This window comes from Mauremys mutica, chromosome 25 (assembly GCF_020497125.1).
Source record: "Mauremys mutica isolate MM-2020 ecotype Southern chromosome 25, ASM2049712v1, whole genome shotgun sequence".
Classification (NCBI taxonomy): Eukaryota; Metazoa; Chordata; order Testudines; family Geoemydidae; genus Mauremys; species Mauremys mutica.
In genome coordinates this window covers 1,811,053-1,823,615 of record NC_059096.1, presented here as the reverse complement: position 1 = coordinate 1,823,615, position 12,563 = coordinate 1,811,053, and the positions used below count along the sequence as shown (strand labels likewise).

At 56.6% G+C, this 12,563-nt stretch overlaps 1 protein-coding gene across 8 annotated transcripts in view; it reads right to left on the bottom strand.

The window, feature by feature from the left end:
* Nucleotides 1–12,563, bottom strand: part of ZNF385C (zinc finger protein 385C) — a 181,023-nt gene that overhangs the window by 106,353 nt on the left and 62,107 nt on the right. For 7 of the 8 annotated variants that reach the window (XM_044999506.1, XM_044999508.1, XM_044999503.1 and 4 more), the window contains exon 2: nucleotides 6,260–6,499. In XM_044999506.1, coding sequence (XP_044855441.1) covers nucleotides 6,260–6,499 — 240 coding nt within the window. Of the gene's footprint in view, nucleotides 1–6,259; nucleotides 6,500–8,609; nucleotides 8,784–12,563 lie in introns of those variants that run through there. The other variant, XM_044999510.1, reaches the window with a different exon arrangement.

Genomic DNA, 12,563 nt, shown 5'->3' with positions numbered 1-12,563 from the left:
GGGCAACATAGATACAGGAACTGCTCGGAGACCCACCATCCAATAGCAATGAGTGGTTAGGGGCACTGAGCTGGGGTCTGTTCTCAACGCTGCCAGAGACCTGCTCTGTGCCCTTGGACGAGTCACTTCCCCGTCTCAGTTTCCCTTCCTGGCCTTTGTCTGTCTTACCGAGTTTGACTGGAAGCTCCTTGGGGGCAGGACTGTCTCTTGCGCACAGCTGGGGCTTCTAGCCACACAAATAAAAATGGATGGGATTTACAAAAGCACCTACAAGCACAAATCACTTTAAGTCACTCCTAACCCAGGCTGGATTTGAACCAGCAACCTAGGAACGAAAGCATCTCTCATCCCAACTTCCCTGCTTCTTCCTGCATTGAAATCCAGCGTCAGGCAGCAAAAAATCCATGGTTTACCTGACAAGGAAATCCCCTGTGAACGATCATTTGATTTCACTGGGATACTTTTGGGTGCAGTTAATAAATAGTATCAGTGCTGATTATTGTCTCTGTTTGCCAATATATTCTTTCCACGGCTCTCTGCTGCACAGCATAAGTGATTAGAGTCTTTGCGGAATTAATCCCCGAAGCCAGAGGGAGATCATGAGAAAAATCTATCAGTAACCATAAAAGCTACCTTTGATTTTGCTGCAGACAAGCTGTCTGCCAGGATACAATTCTATCCCAGAAGGACATTCAGTCTCTGTCGAACTTCATATTATTTTATATAATTTATTCTCTCTTTTTTAAAACCCTCTGATTTCGATACTTTAACAAGCAGGCTGCATTCGAGTTCGCTCATTTCTTCTGAAATGGCACTGGGTGAAATTCACCAGGTGTAAGAACTGTTCAAATCCCTTTAGCCTTCGTCTAAAGACTTAAGGGGCTTGGCCTCTCCCAAAGGGACATCGTCTCGTCTCCTTACAGCTCCCCCTCAGCCTGATCTCACCTCTCCAAAAGGAGTCCTGCACCCTTCCCAGTCAGACCCCATCTCTGGGCACTGTGAATGCACCAGGAAGGATTTGCTCTCGAGGGTGATTACAGCTCTGTCGTAGGAACCGGTGGTAGCTGGGAAGTTTAGTACCGTCCAGCCTAACCCTGCAACTGGCTTGCATCCCACTGAGTCCAGCTAGCCTTCTGGGTGGTGCCCAGCACAGCACAGGATCAGACCTCTTTGCACACTGGACTCTGCAGTTTAAGTGCAGCCAGCTCCTCAGCTGATGTGAATCAGTGTCACCCCCGCACCGTCAGTTTACACCACCTGGGGATCTGGCCCGATGTCTGGCGGAGAAGAAGGAGCATTTTGCACTGTGCAGGTTTCCAGGTTTTCCACACTCTGGTTTCAAGCTGCACGGCGCAGGTGAGCCCCAACAGGTACGGCAGCAACACTGGGGGGTTCGTAGAGCCTCTGGAGCGAGGTCTGGTGTGGGGGCCCAGCGGGCGTGCAGAGCACAGCAGAACCCTGCCATTCCCACTGCGGTTCTAGCTAAATGTATCACATGAATCTGGCCTGGAGCTGACAGCCTGACTCTTCCCCGCATCCCCAGCCCAGGCAAAGGGAACACACACTGACCCTGCTTGCGCGGAGGGATGGGACGGGATGGAACCCGGGACCGTGAGCCGCTACCCTTTCAGAAGGGGTGTGCCAAGTCTGCATTTCTCTGCGGTAATTTAAGGTTCCACGTGCCAGTAACACATTATACATTTACAGGGACCGGCGGATGGAACCCCGGGCTGGCAGCAGGCTGAGCAGACTGGCGGCCGGGACCTCACCCCGCTGCCGGTCTGGGGTTCCATCTGCTGGCCCCCGAGCTACCACACGAGCTCACAGACTCAGACTCTCAGGGTTGGAAGGGACCTCAGGAGGTGTCTAGTCCAACCCCCTGCTCAAAGCAGGACCAATCCCTGCTGCAGGACTGGAGCAGGCTGCCAGCTGGAGCAGGTTCTCGGCTTTGTGAGCAGGGGGTTGCCACCTGCTACTCCCGCTCCTAGGCTGCCCCTCCCAATGAGCCCCCGTGATGATCTGGCAGGACCCCATCTCTAGCCCAGCCCGCCCAGGCAGTTTCTAGGCTGGGGAGAAAGGGAGGTGATTGGGGGCTCCTGCCGCAGCACCCCCTGCAGGACGGAATGTACAGTACCTAGTTCAACCGTCACTGGCCTCGAAGCCCAGAGCGACCAGCTCCAGGCGCAGGACCGAAGGGAACCAAGCCCCCCTGTGACGCAGCAGGGACTGTCTGCATGGGGGATGGGAGAGCAGGGGGTGAGTTTAGGTGAGGGACGGTACCTGAGCCTGTAACCTGAGCCAGGAAGGTGTGTGGGGGGGGGGAGTCGACAGGTGTCAGGAAGCTGGACAAAGGGAGAGGGGGAGAGAAGGAGGGGCAGAGCCGGCTGGAGGGGTTTTGGTTTCAGTTTGGGGCTGGCTGGGAAGAGGCAGGAACCCCAAGTCTGGGGTCTAAGCCCCTTGCCCCAGAGGGACCTGGCTGGGGGCCCTGGTTGTACCTACAAGCCCTGCTTGGGACTGTGTTCCTGTCGTCTAATAAACCTTCTGTGTTACTGGCTGGCTGAGAGTCCCGGGGAATCGCAGGAAGTGGGGGGTGCAGGGCCCTGACTCCCCCACACGCCATGACACCCCCACACCCGTCAGCTGGCTTACAGCCTCAATTTGTCATTTCCAGCCACCCGTTCCCCCGGCTCACGCTTCAGGAGGCTGGTAAAGGTTGCCGGCAACCAGGCTGGTGGTGACATTTTTAAACACACGTCAGGGAAATGGAGGCGTGCGGGGGAAAGTCAGTGGATCCCGATGAACAATCTTGAAGCTTCATGCAGAACTAATGGCTCCTCCCCCCAGGAAAAGCCACTGACCTGAATTTATTGTCGCCAGGGAACTCCACTGGCCCTCCCCACACTGACATAGCACAGCCACCATGAGAACAGCTGCTGAGAGAGGAGAGCTGTGTGGAGAGCCAGCACTGCCCAGGGATTAGGAGTCAGACCTAGGTTCTGTTCCCTTCTCTGCCAATTACCCCCGGGTGACGCTGGGCAAGTCCCCTCCTCCAGCCAGGAAATCAAAGCCGAAGACGCTGAATGATCTTGTTTTTAAGCAGGGCTCTGTCCAGGTGCAGGGAAATGTATTCACGGAGTTATGTTGCAAACTGACAACGGGTTAAGATGCAATTCTGCACCACTGCAAGCTGCTGGCAGCTGAATTATCCAGTGGTAGGCGACCCTGCATGCCGGGAGGATACTCCATGGTTTTCTTGCGACGCAGACAATGATCAAAGCCTTTTATACTAATTAGACAACAAACAATTCCAAAAAGAGAAGCTGCTTAAAAACAATGAACTTTCTAAAGAGGTTCCATTTCAACAGGCTGCTGGGAAACACTGCCCACGACACACTCGGCATGGCTGAGAGGTAACATGGCCGCATGCATAACGCACAGGACAGAACTCATGAGACCTGGGTTCGAGTCTTGGCTCTGCTACTGGCCTGCTCAGTGACCTAGGGCAAATCAAGGCTCTGTGCCTCAGTTTCCCCATCTGTAAAATGGGGGCAATGATCCTGACCCTCCGCTGGAAGCACTTTGAGACATAAAGACAAAAAGCTCTAGAATATAAGAGCTAAGTGAGGACTGTGTGTCCATACAGCTCCAAGCACAACAGGCAGGGCCGGCTCCAGACCCCAGCGCGGCAAGCACGCGCGTGGGGTGGCCCTTTCCCGGGGGGGCGGCAGGCTGGGCCGGCGGACCTGCCGCAGTCATGCCTGCGGGAGGTCCACCGGAGCCCCGGGACGACCGGACCTGCCGCAGGCATGACTGCGGAGGGGGCGGTCGTCCCACGGCTCCAGTGGACCTCCCGCAGGCATGACTGCGGACGGTTCGCTGGTCCCGCGGCTCGGCTGGACCTCCCGCAGGCATGCCTGCGGCAGCTCAAGCAGAGCCGCCGGACCTGCGAACCGTCCGCAGCTGCGGGAGGTCCAGCCGAGCCGCGCGACCAGCGGACCCTCCGCAGTCATGCCCGCGGGATGTCCGCTGCTCCCGCGGCTCGGGGGCGCCTCCCGGGCATGACTGCTTGGGGCGGCCAAAAAGGTAGAGCCGCCACTGACAACAGGGCCCTGATCCGAACTGGGGCTTGTACAAACAAACAATATGAGGGCCAGAACTTTCAGCCCATCTGCCGGAGCGACTAGCTAAACATCCCCCTTCTTCCTCAACAGAAAGAAATACTGCGCGTCGGTTCTGGTTGCAGCGGTTTCACTGAAATCAGCTGAGGTAGAAACAGGACTTACACAGTTTCTCTGTGTAACTGCCGCACAGGCGGTGCCCAGACTGCGGAAAAACGGCCAGGAAGCTGCAAACACACTGGGTGAATGTGAAACCTGGGCTCTGGTGAAGAGCTTCAGATAAATGTTTGCATTTTCTGGGGAACCCACATCTAGCGAAAGCGAGGAGCAGCAGGAAAAGGCCTTTGAAGTAAAGAGAACTGAGGTGCTCCCCATTCACAAAACAAAATGAGAAACACAAAGAGTTTGATAGAAGAATTCTAGGTGGAAACCCAGGACACTTCCATGCACAGTCTGGCTGGGACTGTACCAGGAGCTGCTGCACATGATGGGAATTCTCTGCAAAGCGCTTTACATCACAATTGCATACGGCACAAAGGCTCATGTGCTAAGCACAACCCAGTGGCCACCTGGACACGGAGGAGCCCACCAAGTTCTGTTCAGGACAAGCATGACGCCTGCCAGCTAAGATAAGTTATGCAGCTGTGAATTTGGCAATAAATACAGGAAGCAAAAATGGAAAACATGAGCTCCCTGATAGCCCGGGGTCTAACACGGGTGCAGGGCCGGTTGAACTAAATGGAAAGATTATCTCTTGGCTTTTAACTGAGCACTTTGTGGTACAACGTATCCAGTAACAATGTCACAGCAGGTCACAAATCACTGTTTGCTCACCAGGAGACTCCGAATGAGCTAACAGACCAAGCCCACATTTCACCAGTGACACATCAGTGCAAACACCATGCTGAGCCTGACCACGCACAGCTACATGGAGCAGCGGAAAAGTCAGTACAAATGGCAAAGAATTTTATATACAAGACAGCTGCGGTGGATCTACGTTTAGCATTGTGCGAATACTGCACAGTACCTCGCGGTGCTTTATTAGGGTCACCGCTTCCGAAACCCATGGGCAGAAGGATTGCGGGTGAAACTTTTCAGAAGCGCCTAAGTCCTATTGATTTCCACTGACTTTGTGCATTTGAAAACGGACATTTAAGCAGGGTCAGGCACCTCTCGAGTGCCCCCTCCTGGCCAGGGATGGCTATGCAGCACCCTGGTTTAGTCACAGGACCAGCTATCACTTGACAATTCATTTCTTCCCACCTGGTGCAGCAGGGGAGAGTGGGGCCCACCTGCCCGTGACAGCGATGTCAGTGCTTGTGAAAACTGACCCTTCACCCCAACATCTAATGAGCTTCGTGAGCCAAAGGTAACCATCATAGGTAGTTACAAAAGATTGATGTGCCGGGCAGCTAGACCCGAAGGAATAAAATGACACTAAACAGATGGCCCCATTGCCAGGGGAGGAGACTGGCCCGATCCTGACCACGTAACAGCTACCCATCCCCAAGGGCGGCCAGCACGGCCATTCCAGTGCACAAAAGGCCAGAGGTGCAGGGACAACGTGTACAGTGGGGGGCTGAGAGCCATTGAACCAAACGCTAAACCCTGGATAGGATGGAAACCACGTCAAGCCGTGAGGTGGTGGTGGCAGCCCCCAGCACCTCTGCACAAGGCATCCAAACAAAACCAGAGCGGACGCTGGCGACGGCGCTTGTGTACGCACGGGAACAACACGCAGACGCCGGAGAGCGGCAAACACAGGCCGCGCGGAAGGGATCGGCCTCCACAGCTGAACAGGCCACGCGGTCACCAAGCCATCCGGGTTCAGAGATCCTAGCGAGTGACAGGTGTCCAACAGGAGGCGGAGACATTCCCTTACCTGGGGGTGTGGGGTATCCCCCCTAAGTCCCACCCCGACTGGCTGGACTCACTCTGGGAGGCTGGCGGTTGCCTGAGACGCAGGTTTTTATACGCAGCAGCAGTCGGAATCCAGGGCAGCGGCCCCAGCCACACAACAGAGCCATTAGTCAGCCCAACTCACGTCCAGAATGACAGAGGCCGGGCCACAGAGGCAGGCCCCTCGCAGTGCCCCCGGGCTCCAGCTGCCTTGCTGGTAGCCCTGCCGGCCGAGCACTCACCTGGGCCCGTCGGCACCTTCCCTTTGCTGAGCTGCTTGAGGCGTTTCTGGTGGGATTTGCCATTGTAGTGGATCTGCGCCTGGGCGGCCGAATTGAGCTGGATGTTACAGACCTCGCACAGCGTGAACGACTGGTGCTTCTTCTCCCGCTTCGTGCGCTGCTCCGACTGGCTCCCCGCCGTCTCGACCAGGTGGATCCTGTTCTCAACAGGGTGGGACAGGCTCAGGGGTCGCTTCATATCTACAGGAGGAAGCACAAACCCCCCCAGTGAGCCAGTGCTTGGATTTCAAAGGGACTGAGTCCAGGAACAGGGGTTCAGGCAAGCTGGGAATTACCTTGCACTGACACAAGGTGGGTTTAGGTCACACACCTGCCTGGCTTCCCAGCCTGCCTCGGTTCTTGCTCTGATTTGGTTCTAAGGAGATGGGGTATGGCAGAGGCTCCCGAAGCAACAGGAACAGCGTTCATAGCTCAGGGCACGAGGCACTGCCTACTGCATAAGCTGTGGGGAGCTGTGCATTTCTGGGAGGACACAATGGGCTCCGGATGGGGAAAGAAGGAACTTCCCTGAAGTCCCTGACACCAGCAACAATCCTGGTGTGAATGACAGATCTCGACGCTCCCCAGGGCTGGCCTGTGTCCTCTGTGCATGGAGAGCTGGACTGAAAATCCACTTAGCCCAGGCAAAAGATCTCACCCGGGGAGATTCGCCTCCGGCTTTCCAGAGGCGAGTAGCTAATCTCTCCCAGGGAGCAGGCAGGTACAAGAGGCTCTTGCCTGAAGCCAGCTCCACTGCAAGGACATGCCAAGCTGCCTTCACTTGCCTGTGCTAAGCGGGTTCTTCTTCATCCACCCTCACGACCATCACAGCCTCCTCTTTTGTGGGGCACCACTTTGCACTCACAGCGAATCGCACCTGCCAGCCCAATCGCTTCCATTCGGACCTTCGTCCCCAACGCCGCCTCTGACACCATGGAAGTGCCAAAGGGTGGGATTCACAGCCCCGTTAAATATAATACCCGCCACCCCCACCCTCACGCTTCTGTGCCCCCTTTCAACTCCAACACTGGGCTGGGGGTTAGGAGCTTGGCCGTGTTTGGCGGAGCTTGGAATCATCTTTGGTCCACAGGCGTGCCGGGGGCTGGGAGGGCGGCAGGAGCCAGCCCTGCACAGGATACTTGTGAGGGGGAGCTGAGAAACCGCTCCCAGGGAGGTGCTTGTTCCCCAGTGGCACTGCCGTGCCGTGCCAACGAAAAACGGTGCCCTCCGAGACGCGCCGGCGCTGAGGGAGCGGCCCGGCTGCACCCCAGTTTGGGGGCCTGTGGAACATTTGCAGCCCATGAAAGGTGGGCCCCAGAGAGGTGAGGAAGATGGAGCCCGCAGCTGGTGTCTACCACACACTCGCATTCTGTAGAGCCAGCCCGAGACACCTCGGGGGCAGCTGGACAGAGGGGCTCTGTTCATGTCTGTGGGACACAAGGCAGGTCCCAGCATCCTACTCGACAAGCTCGTGCCTAAGACCAGGAAGTGTTATATGGGATCGACTGGCTCAGCAGCAGCGGGGTCTAGTGGTTAGAGCACAGAACCGGGCACTTGGATTCGTACAACTGAAGGCCAGAAGGGCCCATTCTGATCATCTAGTCTGACCTGGATGCAACAGAGAACCGGGGATTCCTGTCACTTCAGGTTGAACGTGAGTTCGTATTTCTCCTCACACGTTCTATCCCCTGCCCTTTGTCTGTCTTGTCTGCCTCGGCTGCAAACCACGGCAGGTGGTTACCCACCACACTGCTCCCCTTGTGGGTGGTGCTTACACCCCCATCGAACACGCCACAGAACCGGCCAGGCCTAGCGAGCCACAGGCTCAGAAAGGCTTCCCGGCGCTTTATCGGGGCCTCCCCTGGCTTACAGTCCGGCCACCCGCCCCGCCCCACCGTCCCAGCTGGGCTCCAGCCCCCCCCCCAGCCCCTTGCAGAGACCTGACTGCTTGGGAGCCCCAGAGAACTGGGAGCCCCAGGCCTTCCACTCCCAGCAGGCCTGGTTTCAAGTCACCTGCTCCCATCCTGTGCGCCCTGGTAACAGTCCCATCACCTGGGGGGATACACCTGGCACAGGTGAGGCTGCGGCCCGGCTCCCCGGGGACAGTGCTCTGGTAAGCACCGAATGGTGGTGGCGTTGTTAATACAGGGCCAGGCTGACACCCCTTACCGGGCCCATTCAGGAGCCCTCCGCAGCCAGACACGGGGCAGTGCTGCTAACCCCCAGAGCCCCGAGGCAGCGCGTCCCGTTAGCGAGCGCTCCCGGTGCTGCCCGGCCCGGCCCCCTGGTCTAGAGGCCTCCCCCACCCTACCTGCAGAGCCGGGGTGTCTCTGGTGTCTCCTGTCAGGGTCGCGGAGTTCAAGGTCATCTCGTCCGACTTCCTGTAGGGCCCAGGCCTGAGCCTGTCCCCCAGTTACCCCTGCACCGAACCGTTTCTCTAGGCCTCCCGCTAGGGGCCCTGGGAGCAGGGCAAGGGGGAGAGGAGGTGACTGACAAAGAGAGACCCACGACCTCCTCCACTCCCTCGCCAACCCCCCACACTCTGTGGGCAAACCAGGGCACTGGCCTGGGCTTCCCTTTTTCAGAGCCCACCCTGGGACGCCCACCGAGCCAGGTTTTCAGAGCTGCTGAGCTCCTCCTGCGGCTCTGGCTGGAAAGACTCTCAGCAATCCCTGCACTCGGGAACTAGCTTTCTGCACATCTGTAAAGCTCCGAGATGACCAGCGAGAGAACGGCACTGACTGAAAACACAGTCTGGGCCGTCCCGTCCCGCTAACCCGTAACAGAACGGCTCAGCAGCAATTCCCTGGCACGCCACGACCGGACAAGGGCGCAGCACCTCCCGGCAGCCTCAAGATGGAGCAAACACACTTTCTTTCCCTGAGATGGGAAAAGTTATAAGTGCGCACAGCTTGCTGGAAAGGGCATGGCTGGGACCAGGTCTGGAGAAAGGCAATCAGGGGCCCTAGGAACCCCATGGGCCACGGCCACTCCCCCAACGCCCCACCCCATTGTCCCACCCTCCACTAGGAGTGGCAGGGGCTTCCCACCCCAAGAGGCCAGGGCAGCAACACAAGAACCCCAGGGAAAGCAGCAGGAATGGCAGCAGGGGGTGTGGGAGGCAGCACGTACCCCCCACCAGCTGCTTGTCCCTGCTGGGGTGGGGGCTGCGCTCGCTGCACTCCCCCACTCCTGCCACTCACACAGCCCTCTACTGGGATGGGGTTGCCGGCACCCCTACAGAGCAGCAGTCTTGGAGTTAACACCCTCTAGAGATGCACTGCACAGTTCAGAGCAATTGTCTCAGGCTCTCTGCAAACTCAGGCAGACATTGCCACATCGGTGACACGCAAATCACAGTTCCCAGCTTTCCTTTGCAACTATAAAAGCTAGAGGAATGAAGGCTGAGAGTCTGGTGTACTCCCATGACTCCAGGAGCCAGGGCCTGTAGTGTGTGCGTGCGATGAGACTTAGTCAATGCCTAAATTATTATTATCATTTATTGTCTGTGCTGTGTTAGCACCCAGGCATGTGCTAGGTGCTGTACAAACACAGTGCCTAAGTTTCTGTCTCACGCACCCTCATTAAGTCACAGCAGGCTCCGAAGGGGAAATCCAAGGAAGAAGCAGCAGCCAACACGTCTCCATGGGGAGATGGCTGGACTCACGCCTCCAATGGGGCAGAGGGGGGCAGCATACTGAGCTAGTCATGGCTGCAGGGCAGCATTAAAGCCGAAGCTGATAACCTGGCCCCAAGGGGATAGGAAGAGCTCGCATGGAGATACTGGGAGAGAGGATCCGGGAGGCCCATTAATAAAGGTAGAAGACGACCAGTTAATCCTGGTCTGTACACAGCTGGGTGACCGTCCCGGACCACCCTGTTCGAAGCGGCCCCCCAACGCCAGGGAGGGAGTCGTTTGGACAAACGAGAGGTAACAAAGCACGTGTCCCTTGGGAACAGTGGGGACAGGAGAGCTTGGGCACAGCGTCGCTGTGCACCCCGCACTGTTGTGCATGCCAGGGCAAAGCCAGTGTGAAACACCGCCGTCCTGACACGGCAGCACAGCACCCCCCCTCCCCCGCCTGCTGGCGTACGCGATGGCACACGGCGCAAGGCGGCCATGGTAAACCGGGCTGCGAGGGGATGGGCAATCCGCAGCCTGGGGCCTGCAGGGAAGTGGCTGCATTCACGCTGAGCCAATGGCGACTCTCAGAGAGCTCCGGTCAGCTTCCAGCAACGCGCTACACCTGGGCACGAAGCCACCGACGCCCAGGGAGCCCAGCCGGTCCAGAACACTGCAGCCTGCCGCTGCAGCATGTCGCACCTGCTCTGTGCCCCCTTGCCAGCCCTCCAGGGACCAGCCAGTCACAGCCAAGGTCTCGGCCTTTATCTCCAAAGCCCGCAAGGGCCTAGGTTGCCTCTAAGACCATCTAAAGCCCCAGGACAAGGAACACAGGGGACAACCCCGCTCCCCAGGCACAGCAGAGCTCTCCGCAGCAAGCACAGGTGTGGGACACGGCGCTTTCCCAGGGACCAGTGGGAGACGAACTCCTGTAAAGACCAAGAACCATCCAACCCTGCAGGTGACAGAGGCGCGTCTCTGCCCAGCCTTCGCTCACACACTCAGCATGGTGCGCACGTCACTGCCCCACACAAACCCCAGGCTGCTCCCCCGGTCTCCCCTGGGCAGAGCGGAGAGAACGGATGGCCCACGGGCAACAGGGGTCAGTCACGTTGCTTAATGCACGACGGGAACGTTCTCAGAAACGACGGCGATAAGGGCGGTATAAAAACCTTCACAGAACAGAAGGTGGTTAGACGAATTAGTGATAATTCCATGGAACAATCCTTAGAACCGGACTGTAATTCCGCGACACAATACATAAGAACATAAGAAAGGCCGTACCGGGTCAGACCAAAGGTCCATCTAGCCCAGTATCTGTCCACCGACAGTGGCCAATGCCAGGTACCCCAGAGGGAGTGAACCTAACAGGCAATGATCAAGTGATCTCTCTCCTGCCATCCATCTCCATCCTCTGACGAACAGAGGCTAGGGACACCATTCTTACCCATTCTGGCTAATAGCCATTTATGGACTTAGCCACCATGAATTTATCCAGTCCCCTTTTAAACATTGTTATAGTCCTAGCCTTCACAACCTCCTCAGGTAAGGAGTTCCACAAGTTGACTGTGCGCTGCGTGAAGAAGAACTTCCTTTTATTTGTTTTAAACCTGCTGCAATCAACTTACGGGGTGGGCGAGAAGTGCGGGGAGGGGTTGCCCATTGTTAGCCCAGTTCAGAGCTTTCCCAGTATCCCCTGGCTCAGGCCCAGATATACCTCGCTCATGGCAAACTCCAGAGGAACCCTGGGGCTCTACAGAATGAGCTACGGTGCTTGGAGAGGCCTGGAGCTCTGCTGTTCCGCTAGACACACTGGCTTTTGGTACCTAGTTCAGACCAGGGAGGTCTTGTCTGCAGAAGCATTGTACCGTCTCCACTACAGCTGTACCGTTAAAGTGATACAACCAGTGTTGTGCGGAGGGTACTGAGACTGTTACAGCTATTCCCACACAGGAGGGGGAATCAACCACACCGGCGTAACGGCCTCCCCCGTAGGGGCTGTCATGACATCGCCATAAACTATATGGGTGAAAAAAATCACGCCTCCAGCCCAAATAGTGACACCAGTTTAAAAGCTGCATGTAAACGTGGCCTTGGGGTCTAGAAGCTTTCTCCACCCCACCCCTTTCTTATATTGGTTTGAATTTCTGGCCAACATTTTCAACAATCGGGGAAGCTCAGAATCCCTAAATCCTTATTTAGCCAACTAAACGGGCAGCTGAGTTTTGAAAAAACGCTGGGCCCTGGAGTGCATGGGAGATGGCAGGTACTTGGCCCTGCTAAAATCAGGCCACTTATTTTGGTGGGGGGGACTCAGGAGCCCAACACTTGGCTAATTATTTCAGACTCTCGCTCGTGAAGTTGGAAAGAGCGTTTGCCAACTCTGGTGATTCTATCACGAGTCTCGTGGCCTTGCGAGTCTCTCTTTAAAGTACCTAGCCCTGGTGGAGAAAAACTTGGAACTGTGACCGCCTCTGAAGGCTCAAAATAAAAGAACCCACAATGTAATTAAAAAAAAAATACCCTCATGATTTTTAAGCCAGTCGCGTGATTTTTGACTCATGGGTTTTGAACACTTGTGACTGCCACAAGTGCTGTGGAACGGAGTTTTCCTGCTGTAAGAGCAGGGAGTTAAACAACAAA